This window comes from Globicephala melas, chromosome 10 (assembly GCF_963455315.2).
Source record: "Globicephala melas chromosome 10, mGloMel1.2, whole genome shotgun sequence".
Lineage (NCBI taxonomy): Eukaryota > Metazoa > Chordata > Mammalia > Artiodactyla > Delphinidae > Globicephala > Globicephala melas.
The window spans coordinates 418070-437821 of record NC_083323.1 but is presented as its reverse complement, the minus strand read 5'-3'; the positions used below and the strand labels follow the sequence as shown (position 1 = coordinate 437821).

The 19752-nt window shown below is 66.1% G+C and overlaps 1 protein-coding gene across 18 annotated transcripts in view; it reads right to left on the bottom strand.

The window, feature by feature from the left end:
- PLXNB2 (plexin B2) overlaps positions 1-19403 on the bottom strand; it is a 29694-nt gene extending 10291 nt beyond the window's left edge. The window contains exons 1-12 of one of the 18 annotated variants that reach the window (XM_070046562.1): positions 16891-17510; positions 16401-16550; positions 16004-16115; positions 8281-8334; positions 6034-7723; positions 5527-5678; positions 2495-3581; positions 1939-2121; positions 1716-1844; positions 1074-1174; positions 854-980; positions 196-349 (exon numbers count right to left, since the gene is read on the bottom strand). In XM_070046562.1, the coding sequence (XP_069902663.1) occupies positions 196-349; positions 854-980; positions 1074-1174; positions 1716-1844; positions 1939-2121; positions 2495-3568 (1768 nt within the window). In that variant the 5' untranslated portion in view covers positions 3569-3581; positions 5527-5678; positions 6034-7723; ... (2 more) ...; positions 16401-16550; positions 16891-17510. The other 17 variants (XM_070046560.1, XM_070046561.1, XM_070046564.1 and 14 more) reach the window with 17 other exon arrangements.
- Between the last annotated feature and the right edge of the window lie 349 nt (positions 19404-19752).

Here is a 19752-nt window from a genome sequence, read left to right as displayed (position 1 = left end):
TGTGTCGCTCCCCAGGGCTCTGCGCTGCTGGGCCCTCGCTCTGTCCCTGCAGGCACCGAGGGCCGTGGTTCCTGGGCGTCTGGGGCAGAGCGCCTGCCAGGTCCCAGCCATGTCACCGCGTGGCCCCCACCTTCACCAGTGAGTCGTCCTCCGCTGCCCCAAATGCTCAGGGGACAGGCTCGGGCGGGGCCTCACCCTGGCCAGGCGGCGTGCTGGGGATGCTGCTCGGGGAGTTGCAGACCACGGCGCCCCCCTGCATGCTCGCCACGTGTGGCGGTGATTCACCGAAGAGGCACAGCAGCTTGTCCTCCTCGCTCAGGGCCGGGAGGGGACTGACGGTCAGGTGCACCTGCGGAAGGGCCACTCAGCTCACAGCAGGACTCCTCTGCCCAGCCTCAGGGTGCAGGCAACCTCCCGCCCCCGCCCTGAGCCCCAGTCCTCTGGCCATTCTCCGGCCGCCCTCCTGTATGTGTACACCTGCCCCCTGGAGAACCCTCTAGAACCTGGCTCCATTTCATCTGAATGGGCCCCTCTGTGGTCACCTAAGCCACTCCTGGGACAGGGCCTGGGTCTGCCCTGGATTCTCAGAAGCCCCTCGGGTCAAAGGGGCCAGGGGACCCAACAAAGGATGGGGTCCCTGTCCCCAGGCTCAGCACCGCCGTCCAGGCCAGGAGCGAGATACTACGCGGGTCTCCTGCCGTCCCCACAGCCCCAGGCCAGCAGCGCCCCTGCCTCCACCCCCACCGCACACCTCTCCCTGCGCCCGGCCAGCAGCGCCCCTGCCTCCACCCCCACCGCACACCTCTCCCTGCGTCCGGCCAGCAGCGCCCCTGCCTCCACCCCCACCGCACACCTCTCCCTGCGCCCGGCGGCTCATGTTCTGCGGCTGGGTCTCGGTGACGGCCACGCAGGCCTCACTGCGGCTCCACAGCCAGTGGCCACTCTCTTCGGCCCGCGGGCACTCAGCCCTCCTGGTGCATCTGCGGGGGCAGGGGGCACCCGTGAGCCCTCAGGGTGGGGCGGCACCCCCGGACCCAGGCTGGGCCGAGCACCCCAGACTCCCGGATGCTCACCGTCCCTCGACGACACACCAGCCGCAGTAGGGGTCCTGTGAGCTGCGGCACTGGGCGCAGGTGGAAAAGCTCTCACACTCCTGCACGGGGAGCCGGAACACCTGGGGGCACCGGGGCGGTGAGCGGGACTACGGCCGCCGCAGGTGTCGGGCCAGCAGCCACGAAGGACCTCGCTCAGACGCCAGACTTTCCCGGGACCACCAGCTTGATCCCACCTTTACCGCTAAGGCTTAGAAGCCTCGACACGACTCAAGGCTGGGCAGTGAGGGCTCCAGGCAGCAGCTGCTGTCCAGGTTGTGTGGGACCCGGCCGGGAGGCTGGACCTGACCCAGGATCGGGTGGCGCAGGAGCCCGGGGCCCATGTCCCCCACCGTCTGAGCTCACAGAAGCTGCCTGGGGCCCCGCGCCTCCCTGTTTGCACTTGGGGAAGGCCCACTCAGAGCACTGATCCTCTGGTCAGGAGGGGCCCAAGGCCGGGCCGGAGACACAGAACAGCGAGAAACGGTTTCAAAGACGGGAAAGGTGCTTGAGAGACACTGTCAGGACCCAGGGAGATGACAGTTGGGCCCCCTCCCAGCATGCTCTGCGTGTCTCTAGGGGCTGGACCACCAAGGCCCCTCCTCCCAGGCTCCACAGGCCAACCTTGTCCTGGGTCATGGCGTACAGACTGGCCAGGTCTGCGGCCAGCACCAGGTCCTTCTTGATTCTCTTGTTGATCTCCACAAGGACAGAGCCATACTCCGCGGAGCTGCCATCTGGAGCGAGGTACACCTGTGGGCACGAGAGCAGGTGCACGGTGAGGGCAGGGGGCCTCGTGCACTGAGGACCCCTCCGGAAACCACCCTGCCCCAGCCCTGGGCCTCACCTTGAGGACCCGGCCGTCCGAGGTGCCCAGGAAGGCGATGGTGTGGCCATTCTCGGTCGTCACTGTCACAGCTGTCAGGTTCAGGCCTCCACGGTGCAGCACGGCTACGGCTGAGAGTCCGTCTCGGCTGCCCAGCGGGTAGGGCAGGTGCTCTGAGCCACACGGGAAACTCTCACTGGCACCCTATGGACCATGGCGTCAACGGTGGGTGCAGACCCCCGCCCGAGGCCTCTCCCCACCACGACTCCCAGCACTCGCGGCCCTGCACACGTCCCCCAGGACCGGCCCAGGCAGGCAGGGCCCCTACCCACGTGCTCACTGCTCCAAAACCCAATGCCCAGCATGGCTGACACCTGGGAAAAGTGGCACCTACATCTCACGCTCACCTGTCCGCAGGGACACACACGTACACGCGCGCACACACACACACACACACACACACACACACACACCGGCCTTCACAAGCATGTGGGACGTGGACACGGCAAGCAGTGCCACGCGCAGAACCACACGCGCGTGGTCTAAGCCCGTGGGAGAACGTGCTGAGGCCACATACCGACCCGTGGCCACCACACTGGATCTCGCCGTGGAAGGGCTTGTAGAAGGTGTCCCGGCCCGCCTCCCGGGTGCCCGTGTAGCAGGCGTCGCGGCTGGTCTCCATCTTGCTGTGGACCTCGTCCAGTGGGAACAGGCAGAGGCCCGCCCGTGGCCCCCCGCCACCCCGGCCATCTGTGCTGAAGACAGTGTAGAGCACCCCAGTGGCACCTGGCCGGGCCACGGAGGCCGCCAGGCAGGTGCCGAAGGCGGGGACCCGGGTGTCGTCGGGGCCCAGGCAGCGCAGGTCCACCTCCAGGTAGGAGTAGTAGAACGGGTCGTACTTGCACATACGTGCCAGCAGCGTGCGGTTCCGGGCCGGGTGCTTGTCCTGCTGGTTGAAGACGAAGAAGACGTAGTGGCCATCCTCGAAGGCAGCCACGAACTGTTGTGTGTTTGTGGACAGGTAGCCGGCCTTGTAGGTGGCGTGGTCCGTGTAGGCCTCAAAGGCCTCCCTGCCCTCCGTCCGGTCCAGCAGGCGTGTGCTCACAATGATGCCGTTGTCGTGGGGCCCGTTGCCCTTGCCCACAAAGAGCACGTGCTCGCCGCTTGGGCCCGTTGTGCTCACCAGCCCCACGGTGGCCACGCTCTCGTCGTTGCTGGCCACGAAGGACTTCTCGCCACTGCCATCCTCGTAGAAGAGGAGCGAGGAGATGTTGCTCAGGGAACGCAGGGCGCAAATGCCCTTGAAGAGGCTGCCGCACTCGATGAGGCGGTTCCGGGAGGGGTCGAGCAGCAGGAGCTGGTTGACGTTGTCAGTCTGCACGGCCTCGTGGCACTGGCTCGCCTCGATGGGCGGCGTGCACTTCTTGTTGTCCAGGGCCGGGCCCGTGGCCGCCCGCTGCTCCAGCTGCAGGTCGGCACTCAGCTGGTAGAGCGCGTTCACCGCCCCCACGTACACCACGCCCGACACCTCGTCCACCACCAGGTGGTTCAGCTCTGTTTCGCTGCGGAAGAAGTCCAGCTTGCGGGACCGCAGGCTTGCACTTGTGCCCGCCAGGCCCAGGAGGGTCAGGGTCCAGAGCTGCAGCGCCATTGCCCCTGGCACCCTGTGGGAAGGGAGGAGGGTCAGGGGAGCCCCAGCCTGGAGGACCCACCCCACCCCACAGGAAGCCCCCGGTGCCTGACCCTGCCCAGCCCGCAGCCCGCCCGAGCCCACGATCCCTTCCCTGCCTTCCCACCCATCTGGCCAGACACACGCACTCTCATCTCTAAGGAGATCATCTCCCAGCCCTCCTCAAGAAGGAACACCTGTAACCTAACCGCTGAGGGGCCAGGCCACCAGCACTGCAGCTCCAGGCCTGGGTGCAGCCGCCCCCGGAGGACTGCACCCTGTCCTCTGCCCCCAGGTTCCCAAAGCACCTTCAGGCCCACCTCCAAGGCAAAAGAGCACCTCCTCCAGAAAGTCTCCCAGACACTCACTCATGTGCCCACCCTCGCACCCCATGACCCCAAGAGCCCCAGGTGCTCCACACTGTCCAGAGCACAGACCCAAGCTGACCGACAGGCCCTGAACATGCAAACAGGTGGGCCACACACCTGTTCTATGCCTGACTCTCGGCACACACGGTGTAATCTGACAAGCAGCAGCAGAGCCGCTGGTGGGCCTGCCTCCCCACCCTCTCACCAAGCCTTCCAGGCCCTGCCTCCAACCCCGCTTCCCCTGATGAACCAGCAGGAGGGCCCCAGCAATCCACCCGCCCTGCCTGTGCCCCGCCCAGGGCAGACCCTCAGACGCAGGCACGCCGGACGCAGGTCCTGGGAGGGTGTTCTGGGGTGAACCAGGTCTCTGAGGGGGGACCCCGGAGGCCGCGGGGGGTGCTGCGTGCAGGGCCGGGGCAGGCCACATCAGGGTGCGGGTGTCCATCCGAGCACACACACGGCCCTGCGTATGTGCGCGCGCCCGTGCGTGTCTCTGGATGTATGGGGGCGAGCTACTAAGGCCAAGGGTGGGCTCAGAGTCCCCAGCATGGAGGCCCCTCCCACCTTGGGGTGGTCCAGCACGATCGCCGCCCTCGGGACCCTGATCAGAATCCCCTAAAGTGGTCTTGGCCACCACCCCCACCGGCCACCCTCTCACAATCTGTGCGTGAGCCCTCACTCCTGGACCCGCCGGAACCTTCCCTGAGGGGGCCTGTGCCCGGCAGGACATTTAGGGCAGCTGTCCATGCCACGTGGCCGAGTGGAGACTGACCCCAACGGCAGAGGGTCATGAGGGGCTCAGGCACAGATTGTGAGAGGGTGGCCGGTGGCGGTGGCCTCCCAGACGCCCCCCACGGCTGCTGCACCTCTACAGAGGAGCTGACACGCCCCCTACGGCCCCCTCAAACACCACCGCCCTGGAAACGCGCTCATTCCCTCAAGAAACAATTACTTTTTTCCCCCCCCTTTGACAGCCTGCCCTGCCCCGCCCTGAGTCCTCCTCCTCCAGGAAGGCAGAAGGCTGTCTGCTCTGCTCCATGGCCAGGGGAGACGTTTCTTTGGGGGCACTGGCTTTGGGCAAAGCTGTGCTGACTGGAATAGGATGGACCCTGTGATTCTCACATCAAGCCAGCTTCCTTCTTTGCCCGAGCCACTAGGAAGCCCCCTGGCCAGGCTGTGGCTGTTTTCTATCCCCCACTGCATCCCTCTGTTCTGAGTCTCCACAACATTCCTCAAGCCCCTGGAGGAAGCATAACCGAGAGGCAACCAAGGGACAAAGCCCAGTGACAAAGCCAGAACAAGTGTCACAAAGCCAGTGACAAAGCACCGCAGAATCACCACCGGGCACTGACAGGGGCAGGTCTCAGGGCTGGGGAAGGCGCCCCTCGGCTGTGCACTGAAGCCCCTTGCTCTGGAGTGCTCAGTTCCTGCCGGGCCCCTGGGGACCCCACAGGCCTCCGCACGAGCTGCTGGCTTGACAGTGTCCAGGAGGCAGCAGGGACCTGGAAAGGAGCTGAAAATGGCCTAAGAGAAGGCGGTGGGATGAGGAGACAGGGTGACCCCAGGCCGCACCAAGACGAGGTGATCAGGTCGGGGAGGAGATGGTGCCTTTGGTCAAAGACAGGAAGAGTTCACAGGACCGCGCGCAGACTGTGCAGATCCTGGGCGGAGGCGGGCCTCTGCCACCGCAGGCTCCGCTCGTCTCCGCGGGCAACTGAGGCCGTCTAGGGGAGAGGAGGGTGCAGTTCAGAAAATCCCCAGGCTGGAGCCGGGACGCCCGCGACGCCAGGACTGCACAGAACCAGGCGCGCCAGGAGAGGCCCCGGGCGCTCAGGCACCCTCCGGTACCTTCGCTCAGGGCCCGGGGAGCGGGGGCGGGGAAGGGCAAGGCTGCAGGGCCCCGCCCCCCGCCGCCCCTCCCCCGCCGCCCCAGCTTCCCTGCCGCCCCGCCCCCGCGCTCGCTGGCTCGCCCGCCGCGGCGCAAAGTCCGCTCCCCGGCGCCGCGGAGGCGGGGGGCGTCCAGGCCCCTCGGCCTCGAGCCCAGGCTGGCTCTACCCACCCCGCCCCGGCCCCGCTCACCCGAGTCCCCGCCGCGACTCTGGTCCCGCTCGGCTTTGGCGGCGGCTGCGGCTCCAGCCACGGGCCGCCGCGGCAAGCGGGGAATGAATGGAATGTTCCCGGAGCCCAGGGAGGGAGCGGGCGGGCGGGGGCGGACCTGCGGGTGCGGACGGACGGGCGGGGGCGGAGCCGCGGCCGGAGCTGGAGCCGCCCGAGCCCCGGCCACCCATGGAAGCAGGCCCCCTGGTCCCCGATGGACCCGTGTCCAGGCCCCTCTGCCGGCCGGCAGCGCGCCTAGGACTTGAACCCAGAACCGACCAAGCGGGGAAACTCCTGCCCCCCCCTTCTGAAAGAGCTCTGCTGTGACCCTGAGCCCTGCCTCAGTCCTGGTAGCTCACAGACGTGACAGGACCCAGGAGATGGAAGGGTCACAGTGCATAAAAAAGAATGCTCTGGGGCTTCCCTGGTGGCGCAGTGGTTGAGAGTCCACCTGCCGATGCAGGGGACGCGGGTTCGTGCCCCGGTCCAGGAGGATCCCACAAGCCGCGGAGCGGTTGGGCCCGTGAGCCATGGCCGCTGAGCCTGCGCGTCCGGAGCCTGTGCTCCGCAACAGGAGAGGCCACAGCAGTGAGAGGCCCGCGTACCGCAAAAAAAAAAGAAAGAATGCTCTGGCCTCCCTCTGGTTGATGTCCACTTGACTGAGCCCCTGGGGCAGAAGCCCAGCCCTGTCCTTGGCCCCAGGGTCCCCCAGGGCTGGCACACCAGAAGTGCTCTATGAAAGCCATGTGTGTGGTCACGGAGCAGGAACAGGTCTTGCTGCTGACAGTAACACTGGCCCAGATACTGTGCTGCTGCCCCCGCCCCACCCCCCCCTCAAGCAGGCCAGGGCCAGACCTGGGCTCCCTGGCCCAGAACCCCTCTTGGTGGTGGGCAGAGTGAGCCTCAAGTCCAGGGGTTCCAAGGGCCCCTCACGCTGAGCCCAGGTCACACAGTCTGGCAGGAGGGACTTGGGTGACAATGATAGGCAGCAGCTCCCTCCACTTCGGGAAAAACAAAGCCTCAGGTGACCTGCCTGGCCAGGCCCACGGGAGCAAAGGGTGAACCACCTGACCAGAGGCAGCGCTCAGGCCGTCCTTGCGGGAGATGCCGGGCACAGCCCGGCAGAGCTTCCTGCGGCTGGCGTTCCTGGAACGGGCGCTTCCTGTTTTGAAGGCAGCCCGGGACCCTCCGCTTGCTCACCGGGCCGGCGGGGATTTCCTCAGGGGCATCAGACGCCTCTTCCTGGCCGAAGCCCGGAGGTGCACTTCCAAGAAGTCGCACAGACTCCAGCCTGCTGCTGGCCAGGAAGGCGTCTGGCCAGGCGCCCCCTCCCCCAGCCCAAATTCCCAGCCCTAGCGTTCCAGATTCCAGCACTGCAGCCAGCGCCCAAACACACCGCCCCAGCCTCGCAGCAGAGCCCACCCCTCCCAAGCAAATCCTGGCCCCCGCATCAGAGAATTGGGGGGCCTGGCAGCGGCCCCCACAGCTAGGGCACCTGGGTTTGGGCAGACGTTTGCACACCGGGCCCGACCGGACCAGAGCCTCAGGGACACCAGACGCCTTCACTGCGTGGCTGTAGCCCCCCTGCCTTCCCCAGGTGGTGCCCAGCCGTCACTCACCCAGGCTCCAGAAGTCCAGCTCAGTCTCTGCTCCAGGCCAGCATGGAGATCCTCTAGGAAGCAAAGGAGAGACAGTGGTCTCACCACAAGCCTGGCCCCTACCGCCTCATCTCTCCTCTGCTCCACATCTGGGGGGGGGCAAGGAACAGCCCATGGGACCCCAGCTGGCCTCTGCCACCCTGGAGCAGGAGAACCTCAACTCCAGCCTCCTCCACCCGGCCCTCACGTCCCCCCCTCAGACACTGGCCTCCCACCCCCTAGCCCAGCACCCCAGTGCACACATGCCCACTTGGTGTGTATGCCTGACACCGCCCTTCTTGCCTCTGCTCAAAAAAGGCAGAGGGAATTCCCTGGGGGTCCAGTGGTTAGGACTCTGCGCTTTCACTGCCGAGGGCCTGGGTTCAATTCTTGGTCAGGGAACTAAGATTCTGCAAGCTGCGCTGAACAGGAGGAAGAAAAAAAAAAAAGGAAGAAAAAAAAGCGGAAGAAAAGGGCAGGGAACAGCTTCTCGTTAAGTCTCTCGGTACTGTCTGCTTATTAAACCAGGACGTTAAAATTAAACTTGCTTTCTGAAGAACATGCATACACACGAGCCCGCAATTCTACTTACTAGCTGTGTGACCTTGACCAAATTATTTAACTTCTCTGAGCCTCATTTCCCCATCTGTGAAGTGGAGACAGTCATAGTGAGCTCCCCCAGGGGTTTGTAAGAACTAAATTATTCCAGCCAGAAAAGCCTCCGGAGAGCCTGTTACACTGTAGCACTCAGCAACGCTTGCTATTGTATCCTCTCCTGGATAAACACCCATGTGTACCCACAGGGAGGACTAGTCCAAGGATACTTCTCAGCATGGTTCATTATAGTGAAAATTTGGCAACCACCCAGCATGCAACCAGAGGACCCTGAAAAACCATGGTGCTGATGAAGGTGGGTGGGCCATGCCGACCCAACGGAGCCCAGACCTGTTGGGGACGGCTGTGGAGCAGAACTCCAGGTATCACCACACGTGGGTGTCGATACAGACACACATGGTTTAACTGAGAAGTTCTAGAAGCCTTCATCCAAATTGAAAGTCAAGGTGAAGCCGGTGGGGGGGGCAGGGAGGAGGGGGCTGGGACAGCAAAGCAACTTCATTTGCCAGTTTTGGAAAAAAATTTGAGAAGGATATATTTACATACTACTTGTCTAAATAAAAAGAGGTCTGTGTAATAATAATAATCAGACCCCCTCCAGCCCCACTCTGCCTCAGGACACGGCTTTCCAGGCGCTCAGTGACCACACCCCAGCCATCTCTCCGGGCCTATCCCAGGTCTCCTCCCCAGGTCTCCTCGGCCATGGCCCACTGGCTCCCTGCCTGGCTGCCCTCCCCAGCAGCGCTCCCCCAACACCTCCTCCACCAGGGTCAGGCCCTGCTCCCCCCGTACCCCCCCAGGCACTCTCCCAACGTGGGGAACGACAACGTGGGGAACGAGTAGGGCCCAGGCCTGGGAGGCCCCACGGCCGGTCCAAAGGAGACCAGCAGGGGCAAGGCCTGCGGGGAGGTGGGTGCCACGCTTGCGCACATAGGCAGGAAATCCCTCTGGTGCCCGCAGCCCCTGGCTGAGCAGTGAAGGGCTAACCCAGGAGGAGGGGCTCAGGGCTCCAGCTGTGAGGGGGAGGGGTGTGCTTTGCCCTAGGCACTCAACAACACAGCCTTTGTGAAAGGGGCAAACTCAGGTGCCAAACCACAGGGTGTCGGGATGATGGAGCCGCATGAGAAATCTGGACCAGGCCTGGCCTCGAGGCTGCGTCCAGTCCAGGTGGAGGCTGAGCTCGGGGTCCACAGCACACGAGGGCACAGGGCGTGCAGACCTGCCACCCTGAAGGGACATCACTCTGGCCTCCGTGTGCCCTGTGCACCGCCCTCCACTGGCCCAGGCCCCTCCCTGGCCGGGGGTGTGCGTGCTGCAGGTGTCGCCAAGGGAGGCTAGCCTCTTCCAAGGGACACCCTCTTCATGAGCCCACACACCCAGCCTCCACAGCCACCACCTCACCCCTCGACAGACCTGCCCCAAGTGACCCACTGGGGTGGACCCACCTCTCAGACCCTCCAATTTCTCCTCCCAGCATCAGGCTCCTCCAGCCAGCACTTCCTCCAGAAGGAAGCTTGACCCCCTCCCCTTCCCCTTTCCTAACCCGGCCTCAGCCACCGTGTCCTGGCCCCCAGCTGCCCCAGCGTGGCCATCCTGCCTCTGCTCTGGAGGGTCACTCCTTCTATCTCAGATGAAGGCCACTGTCCTGAACACCCACAGGCCCCTGAGGCCATGGGGTCCCCCCACCCCACAACCACACCCCCAGTGCTGCTGCCCAGAGGGGCCTCAAGGGCTGCGCTCTGGACCCCACCCCACAACCACACACCCAGGGCTGCTGCCCAGAGGGGCCTCAGGGGCTGCGCTCTGGAGCCATATTATGGGGTTCAAACCCCAGGTCTGTCTCCTCCTACCCGGCTTATGTGGGCTCTTTACAAACTTACACTGTGCCTCAGTTTCCCGGGTGTGACCTGGGGGGTAATAACAGCACCAACCCAAGTGGGCTGCCGCGAGGTGTAAGTGAATCCGTGTGCAGAAATCCTTCGGTTGTCCTCTCAGTGGAGGAGGAACTCAGGGTGACGCCATGATGTCGCCATGTCTCTGCTTTTGCTGTTCCCCCTGGGAAACTCCTGCCCATCCGTCAGAAGCCTGAGACACCCATCCTGACCTGGCCCTGCAGGACTGTCACTCCTCCGCTGTGGTCTGCGGTCTTCACTGGTGAGCAAGATCTGAACACAGGATTTGAGGCCCTAGGTGGGTCTCAGCCCAGTGAACCGGCAAGGGGGTGACACACAGCAGAGGAAGCTGAAAGTACATGTGCCCCTACAGCTGGCCCCTCAGCCTCACGCACACAGTGGTCTGTCCTCCCCCAGCCAGGGCGCTGACGGGCACCGGGCTGCAGGCGGCCCAGGCCTCTCCTCGCACGTCCACAGGAGTGGGAAGCAATGGGAAGGAGCCTCGGCCACTGGGTCCCCTGAGGCTCCCCCTCCTCGGGTTCCTTTCTTCTAAGCAGTAGCTGCCCCACACACCCGGAAAAGGCAAACAGGAGGCGCCCACTGGGGAAGGGCAGGGTCCTCAGGCCGGGCCAGGGCTGTCAGGGTCCCCCTCCGGTCTTGGCACCCCCGGGAGGAAGGCCCTGGGGTGCCGGCTAGACCTCCCTGTCGCTAGCGTCAGGCAAACACAGATTGAACAACTTCTTAAAGCTGAAGGCAAAGCAGTGCACAGCACCCAGGGCTGTGGAGGCCCCTGGCAGCCTGTGGGCTCGGGAAGGGGACCCAGCGGCAGACACGGAGAAACCCACGATTCAGGCTAAGGCTCGAGTCCAAGGCAGGGACACCCTGAGATGGGGGTGGGGGGAGTCTTAGCACCTTGTGGAGGGCACTACGGACCCCCAACGCGGGGGTGGGGTAACCTACACCCGGCGGACAGGGTGGGGGCCGCGTCGCCCCGGGGCCAGGCCAGGAGGCAGCGAGGGTGGCTGTCCCGCCTCGGGCGCCGCCCCTCCCCCGCCCCGCAGCTGGCTGCAGGGGACCGGCCTCTGCTGCGTTCTCGAGGCGAAAATGCAAATCTGCAATTAGCCGGGAGCTCGAAACAAATCAGAGAAAACTAAACAGGCGAGACGCCGGCAAATCCGAGCCTCCGCCGTTTTCAAAACAAGTGCGAGGGAGGGGCGCGAATGGGGCCGGGGGGAGCGTCGGGGCCCCCGGGCCAGGGCGAGAGGGAGCCCCGCGGTCCTACCGCGCCCGCCTGGGGCCCCGGGTCTGAGTTCAGCCCGGGAGGTGGGGCGGTCCCCAGACGGGGAGGGCCGGCCTGGCCTCGTAACCCCAGGCGACCAGGTGGCGGCGCGGCCCCGGGGGACGACCCCTCGGAAGCCCCGCCCGCACCCCGCGGCCCCGGGGGGAACAAATGGGCCTCTGAGGAGCCTCCCAGGGGACCCAGGGCGCACGGTCGGCGGGAGCCTGACCTCCGGTCGCCGTGACGGCGGCGGCCACGTGGGCCCAGGGACCCGTCCCCAAGGAGCCTCGCGGGGCGTCAGGCTGTCCTCTGGCCGGGAAGGGCGCGGTGGCCAGGCCCCCCCGCTCCGCGGTCGGCCAGTGATCCGCCGAGGCCCCAGCCGCAGCCGGCATGGCTCCCAACCCCCCTCCTGCCAGACTCACCGGGCAAAGGCCGAGCTCCCCGCACAGCCACCTAGGAGCAGGCGCGGGTGGGGCCGGGCTCTAGGGACAGCCTGACGTCTAGCCTGAGCCTTGCGTCAGCGCTGGGAGAGCCTCCCACAGGACCCCTCCCAGGTGTATAGGGTGTCACCTCCCCACCAGCCCGGCCCACAGCCCGGTTCCTCCGTCAACTGGCAGAGGCCGTGGGCCAGAGCCCATCCCCGCCGGGGCTGCGGAGGCTGATCAGCCTCCCCCTGCAGCCTGGGCTCTGGGCCCCAGCATGAAAATCACCCCTGCCTGGTGGCCCAAGACCCCGGGCCAAGGGGGAGTGGGCGCAGAGAAACCAACCCCAGGGCTTTCTCTGCCACCTGCCTTTGGGGTCTCCGGGCCTGCTCCCCCGACCCCATGGGCCTCCCCCCAGCCAAGTCCATAGCCTCCCACTCCTTCCTGCCCTGTGCTCCCAGGCCGCCTCTCAGCCCCTCCGTCTGATACCCGAGGTCACCGTGACCAGTGTCTCTGCGTCCAGCCCTCACCCTCAGGCGTCGCAGGGGCTCACCCGGCAAAGCCCTAGGGTGTGTGCTGCAGCCGCAGCCGCCCACGCCCCCGTGACTGCAGACCCTGCAGTGTGGGCGCTGACCCAGACTGGGATCTCCATGCTGTCGGCAGTCGGTCCCAGTCACTGCCTCACCATGCGGTGCCTAAACTCGTGGAGAGACGGCTTAGGACGACTTGGTTTCAATCGATTACTGTCCTTCAAGAATACCTGCCTGGGCGCTGCCAGCAGCCTCCTGGGCCTCCCAGACCCTCAGGACACAAGGTGGGATTCAGTAGGTTCTGGTGCCCAGACGCCCCACCATGATGCAAGACCCACCTCTCCTCCTGGCCGCCCCCCTGAGTCCCAGCCACCATTGTGTCCCACCTAGACTCGGTTTGGGCCCCATTTCTGATTCCCCCCCAGGCTCGTCCATGTCCCTCCTCTGCAGAGCAGTCCTTCCCGTCAGAACACCCTGCAGCTTAACGCCTCCATCGACTTCCCCATGCTCGTGGGGACCCCCCAAATGGGCCCGCTGACCTGCCCCATCTGCTCAGCCCGAAGCCCCCAAGCGCTTCCTGTGTGCCACACGACAGTGCTGTGTGCTGGGGACAGAGGGACAGGTCTCTACCCTCCAGGGTCCGGGAGCCCCCGTGGAGCTCCCAGCAACTTGTCGGCCCTGGCACACAGCGGCCACAGTCAACACCCGGTGAACAGATGAACGGGGCCGGCACTCAGGCAAGAGGTGGTCCAGAGACCACCTCTCCAGTGGACAGCCTGTCAGGGTCAGGCTGAGAGGGACAGGAAGACGGGGTGAGATACTGGGAGAAGCCAGATGTGGGCTGGGGCCGGCTGAGAGAGGGTGGGCACTGCAGGGCATCGGGAGCACAGATGAGGCCAACGGGAGCGCCCAGCCGCCCAAGCATCGGAGGGGCTCCTGGATGAGGAGCTGCGCCCCCGTTCCGCAGTCCCAGCCGCGAGACTGGGGACATCGGGCTCCACGCAGGCAGGAGCCACTGGTTCTGAGGTCTGCCCCCACCTGCCAGCACCCACCGCTGAGCTGCCCGCACTCACCTCCCCTTTCCAGGCTCACCTCCCACAGCTGGCTGGATGCTGCCCGCCCGGAGCCCCCTTCCTTTCCCAGGCCGTGCGCAAGAGGCAGGAGTGGGACATGGGGGCGGACGGGTGAGGGCCCGAGCGAGCAAGGAGCCGGCCAGACCTGTAATCTCCCAGTCAGTCTGTCAGCGCCTCAGCGGTCACCCCGAGCCCCCTCCTCCATCACAGCCGAACCCCACAATTAGCCTGCGGCGCTGTGCCCAGCTGGCATGCCAGCCACCACTCACACACACGTGAGCACACATGTGCAGGCACACACGTCTGCCCCAGACCCGAGCACCTGGGCTGGGTGAGCCTCGGGCAGCCCCAGCACTGCGTCCGCCCAGCACACCCAGAAGGGCCGAGGGGCCTGGAGGAGCTGGGCAGGCCTGGAGCTGGCCTCGAGGGACCCGTGTGGGAAAGGTGGGCCAGGGCCATCTGCGTGGGGGGACGGCTCCAGGCTACTGGCCCGGTCTCTGTCCAGGTGGGGTCGGGCCCTGGTGAGGTGCAGGGTGCTTGCGGGGCTGGGTAGGGTCTGGAGTCCAGGCTCAGGGTGGGGCGGTGGTCCGGGTTAGGGTTGGCTTTGGAAGGGCAGAGGGACCGGGAGTTTCCAGCGAGGAAATACCCCAGCTCAGGGGAAGGCAGAGTGGTGAATGGGACAATGGTGCAGGGGTCAGGGGGCAGTGAGGTGGCCGGGACTGCATGGGGGGAGGCGGGCACCCGGCCTCCCTGGGACCACACACCCAGGAAGTAGCCCACAGGTCCCTGGGGCCAGGCCCAGCACCCACCCCCTCAGCGGCTCACTCAGTTCAGCAAGGAGCTGTCACACACAGGGGTAGGGCCAGGGGCCACCTGCAGGAAGCGTGGCTGGGTCTCCTGCCCCTCACGTCCCCCGGCCCGTCTGGGGGAGCAACTCCAAGGCTGAGAGAGAGCAGGTGGGCTGCGCTGGGGCCTCTCCTTCCCACCACCTGCTCTCAGCCCCGCCAACTCACCCAGCTCTGGTCCTACCACTGGGTGCAAGTGGGACAGCGGCCACCTTCCCTGGGGAGGGCAGCAGCCGCGCCACGGCAGTGTCCTGGGCCCTGGCCCTCCTCCAAAGTAGGCCCCCCCGCTCTGAGGATGCCCTGGGCTGGGGCTGGGGGCTAGAAGCCACATTCAGGCCCAGAGCCCACACCTCCCATGGCCGGGTCCACACCCCCTGGCCACCCCAATCCTGCCGCTCGTGCCACAGGCCCCCTTGTACCCCAAGACAGACCCATGCTCCCTAACCTATCAGGGCTGTCCCTAGACCCCTTCAGCACCCCTCCCTCCAGCACTCAAGGACCCAGGTGGGCACCAAGCCAGTCACCCTCTTCCCACTGTCACCCATGCTGCACGTCTGGCTGTGGCCGAGGAGCCCTGGAGCCGCCTCAGCCTTCAGCCACCAGCTTGGCGCCGGGCAGGGTGCCTGGAGGGGAGCTGACGGCGCCCCCCAGAGAAGTCCAAATCAGCGCAGGGCCCATGGCCTGCACAGGTGGCATGCTGGCTCAGGGGGCCCAGATCGGAGCAGAAGGCCAGCAGCCGGAAGTGTCCCTGCCTCGGGAGCAGACACCCCTGCCCTGACTCTGTTCATACAGGTGGCCTTCTGCAAGGCTGACATCAAACCTTTTCCCTTTCTTGCTCTTCCTGAGGAGGGGATCCAGCGGGGGCTGCGTCACAGAGATCTGAGCTCGAGATCTGAGCTCGACACGGTGCCCCTCCTCCCAGAACCCCCCATGGGAACTGCCGGCCAACTGCACCGAGGGCTCTGGTCTCCACATCCGGAAGGGACGAGTGCAGGGCAGGGGTGACGCCAGCACTGGGGTCAGAATCCAGGCTGCACCCACAGGCCGCACTTTTGCTCCCACGGTCCCCAGGCCAGGACTCACCTGGCACCAGGATGGAGAACTGCCAGGTTTCAGAAATCACGTGATCTTAGGGGCTGAGGACGGGGGCACCAAGCTGAGCCCTCTTCCCAGATGCCCCATCCCCAGCCCAGGAGAGCACCTCCTCTGCCTAGCGCACAGGGGAACCAGGCACTCGGGTGGGCCAGTGGCCAGCCCACAGGGTGGAAAGCTGCCAGCCACGGTGGGAGCAGTGCTGGGGGAGACACTCTCCGTGTGAAGGGGGCGCTGAGCTGCAGATGAGGGACCAAAGGGTGACAAAGGGTGGGAAATAGGACCCCAGCTCCAGGGGGGGCCAGCCCTGGGCTCCTCCCTGTGACTGGAGGGGCAGACCGACAGGTGTGCCCCTGGCCACCCCGGGCTCCGTCTGGGGTTCTGGGTCCAGTCACTGTCACAGGTTCGTGAATACCACAGGGGTAGGCACTGGGGGCAGGACAGCAGAGGCCCTGCCCCGCCCTTCAGAAGCCCCGCCGGATGGGAGGGAAGGGCTGGGAGCAGCTGTGCCCCGGTCTGGCTCGGGGGGGGGGGGGGGGGGGGCCCAGGAAAGGGCAGGATTCTTGCCTGGTCAGCAGAGGGAACGAGGTCCTCAAAGCCTCAGGGGCAGAGGGAAGCAGGAGCCCATCAGAGGATGTGAAATCACAGAAGGGAAAACCATGAAGGGACCACATGTGGCCTGGAGAGAAAAAGGGAAGCAACAGTGCTTCCCCAGCCCCCATGCACCCCAGTGCCCCCCACCAATCACAGGCCACCAGCCACCGATCCAGCCTGTAATTTGAGACCAAAGACATGTAGAGGCCCCATCCACCCCACCCCGCCCCAAACACACATAGCCATTAGCCTCAGGGGGAGGGACTCTGCCCAGCCCCACTGCCAACGAGGGACTGGCCCCCAGTGAACCCGTACCCAGCTCAGCTGGGAGACCAGCCTGGGTTGAGTTCTGGCAGGTCTGATCGCTCACCTCCTCCCCTGACTGCTTTCCCGACACCCTGGTCCAGGGCAGGCTCTGGGCCCAAGAGGCTCTTCAGCAGGGAGGAAAAGCTTATTCCCCCCACCCAGGAAGCCAAGGCAGGAGGCTGGTGTCTGCTGCTGCAGCAGAAAGGACTGAGGCCTGACGGGAGTAAGAAGGACACAGAAGGAGGACCAGAGGACCTGGCGCCTCAGCGCGGATCTGCCCAGACCGGAGAAGGGGCCGTGTGGGAGAGCACTGAAGCCACAGCCTGTCCCCACCAGTTCACTCCCCTGGTCCCAGGGCTTCACCAGCTCCAGCCCCCAGGAAGCGGGTTCAAGGCAGGGAACAGGAGGTTCCCAGAATGGCCCAGGTCCTGAGACGGCTCAAGTGCCCGCAACCAAGCTGTCCTGGGGGAGACGGGCACATGCCATATGGATCCCTCCCCAGGCTGCCGGCCCACCCCAGTGCCTTCCAGTCCAATCTCTTCTGCTCCACTCACCTGGGCTGAGGCCAGGCCCCTGGGTTTACTGCACGCTGCCCCAGCTGCCAGCTCTGCCTCACAGCGTGGTCCCTACAGGGGCCACTGGGTGGGTGGCTGCACACATGCCTACACGGACCTTGGGAGCCCAAGCGGCAGAGGCAGCATCCCAGTCGGCTCCTTGCATCTCTGGCCTTGGGCTCCTCACCTGTGGGACCCCTCCCCTACGGGATCCTTCACCTGTGGGGTGGGGACGTGGGGGTGGGAGCTGGGCTGTCCGAGGGGCTTGGAGGGAAGTGGTGCATCCGTCAGCTGCTGGTTAGTGAGTCAGTCAAGAGGCAGGAGAATGGCCAGAGATTCGGCCCGAGGGAGACCCCAGTGCCCCACCACGCTAAGCAGCCTGAGTCACGGCCCTACCTGCCCCGCCACCCCAGGGAAGCGCCACACAGGTGTAAGTAACCAGCCCAAGGTGTGTCCCTGAACCCAGAGCTGGAGAGCAGCCACACAGGACACCCTGGGTCCCGAGAAAGGAGTCTAGGACTCCTCCGGCCCCACGGCCTCCCCCAGGGGGCCTGGGCCCACGCCAGGCTCACTGGGCGGGGCCTGCTGGGGCCGATCTTGGGCGTTCTCCATCTCAAGGGTGACGCATCCCCTCCCACCCCACCCCTGACCGGTCTGAGCAGCCATGGGAGGTGGTGGAGCTGCCCAGACTTGCCCGTCCCTCCCTTCTGGGGCTCTCAACCCACGGCCCCGGAAGTGGATCTCTCTCCCACGGCTGTAGCCTCCCCCAGCTCTAGCCTCCCCGCCCCCCTTGGGTGACTGGACACGGCTGGGTAATCCAAAATAATTCCTTCTTGGCAGGCGGCCGGCGGGGGAGGGGGGACTTGCATTCCAAACCCTTGTTTTTCTCTGTAACTTCCCTGCCCTCCTGGGGCAAGGAGCCCCTGGCCAGACCTCAAGCCTCCCCCTACCCGGCAGACGGAGGTGGGCCCCCTATAGGTACGGCGGGAAAAGGTGACAGGCCCAGATCTGCCGAGACCACCTGCTCGTCCTCAGTCTTCTCTGGGGATCCCTAAAAGCTGACACGCCATAAAAAAACACCCAACAGGCTCAGCCAGGCCGATGCTGACCCTACCCTCCCAGGACCCTCACCTCAGAGCAGAAGAACGCCTCCCCCACACACACCCCCCGGCAGCTGTCCAGCTCTCAGACTCTCCCCTCTGTGCCCGGGGAACATCCCGAACGGGGTCAGGCTGAGAGCTCCCACCCCTGGGGGCCGTGCTCTCCCATCTCACGGGGCCCCGCCAGGGTGTGTGTGGGGCACACAGGGGCTCCCCAGGGCAGGCACGGAGAGCCCTCCGAGCTCCAGAACACTCCACTGGCTTCGGGGGTCAAGCCTTACCCCTAGTCTTGACCCCCACCACAGGCCCAGGGCACGGATAGAGCCCTTCCTTTCTTTTCCAAGTTGCTAGGAAGAGGAGGCCAGTGAAGTGGCAGGAAGCTCCGAGGCTCTTGGGCTCAGGGACCCCCCTCATACCCGCCAAGCACTGAGCACAGATGGGGGGGACGGGCCCATCTAGGAGGGCTTCCTCCGGGAGGCTGCACGCAGAGGGGCAGGGTCCTGGCAATGAGTAGAGACTTCCTGTACTCACTTCCTGGGTCCCAGAGTGTCCACCCAAACACCGCACCAACAAACACTGGGAACTGTGGGTGCTGGCTCTGTGGCGAAGCAGGCCCAGGGCCACCAGGACTTGCCAGGTGCTGGTGCTGCTGCCAAGCCACCCCTAGTCCCAAGCGGGAGCCCTGCACCCGCCTTCCAGCCTGGCCAGGTGCAGACCAGGGGCTCCCAGGGTGGTCCTGGCTTACGCCCGCCTCACAAGTCCCCAAGGGGTTTGGGGGCTGCCAAGGGCTGACCGCGAGCCCAGCTTCCTGGGGAAAGCCGGGGCTCGGCCACCCCAGGAACCAAGGCTGGGTGGGCGCGGGCCTGGAGCTCTTGTACAACAGGGCCGATCCCCGCCCTGTGCACGGATCTCGGTGGCTGGAGGGGCAGCGGGCATGAGTAGGGAGGGAGGATCGGGAACGAGAAGCGGTCCGAGCGGCTCCGGAGGGACGCGGGCGGCGGGAGAGGACGCGGCGCCCAGCTAGGGACCTTCTGCTGGGCCAGGCCCGCTGCCCTCGGCGCCGCGGGCCTCGCCCGCCACCTGGAAGAGCGCGAGGTGGGAGCGGCCCGGCCCCGGCCGGCCGGACGCACGGACGGCGGCCGCAGCCCGAGTTTTCCTCCGCCGGGCGGCAGTCGCCTGAGTCCCCGCGTCTCGATCGCCGCAGGCCAGGACGGAGCGGCGCTGACGGCGAAGCCCCCCACTGGCGCGGCCGCCCCGCGGGCCCCGTACCCCGTTCCCGTACCTGCTTGTCTGCCGCCGAGGCTCGATGGCGCCCGTGCCGCGATCGGCGCTGCGCTGAGGCCAGCGCGGCTGCCATGGAGACGGGCCTTTGTGTGGCCGCGGAGGGGCCGGAGCGCGCGGGAGCAGCGGCCCCGCCCCCGGCGGGGGAAAGGGGGAGGAGAGGGAGAGGGAGACGGGGAGGAGAGGGAGAGGGAGAGGAGAGAGCGGGGGTGGGGAGGGAGAGAAGGGGGGCCCGCCTGGCGGAGCGCTCCCCGCGCGCCCCCCGCGCGCCCCCCCGCGTCCCCGGCGCCTGGCGGCCGCAGTGGGCGGGTGCGCCGCGTCGCCGGGGAGGTTCGGCCCGGTTCGCGTCCAGGTTCGCGCCAGAGGAGCCCGAGTCTGGGCTCTAGGGGAGAACGCCTGCAAGACCGAGGTCCCCGGCACCCCGACCCTCCGACTGGGGAACATGCCGGCCACACGCCTACCCTTTGGGCGGTTGGGGGCT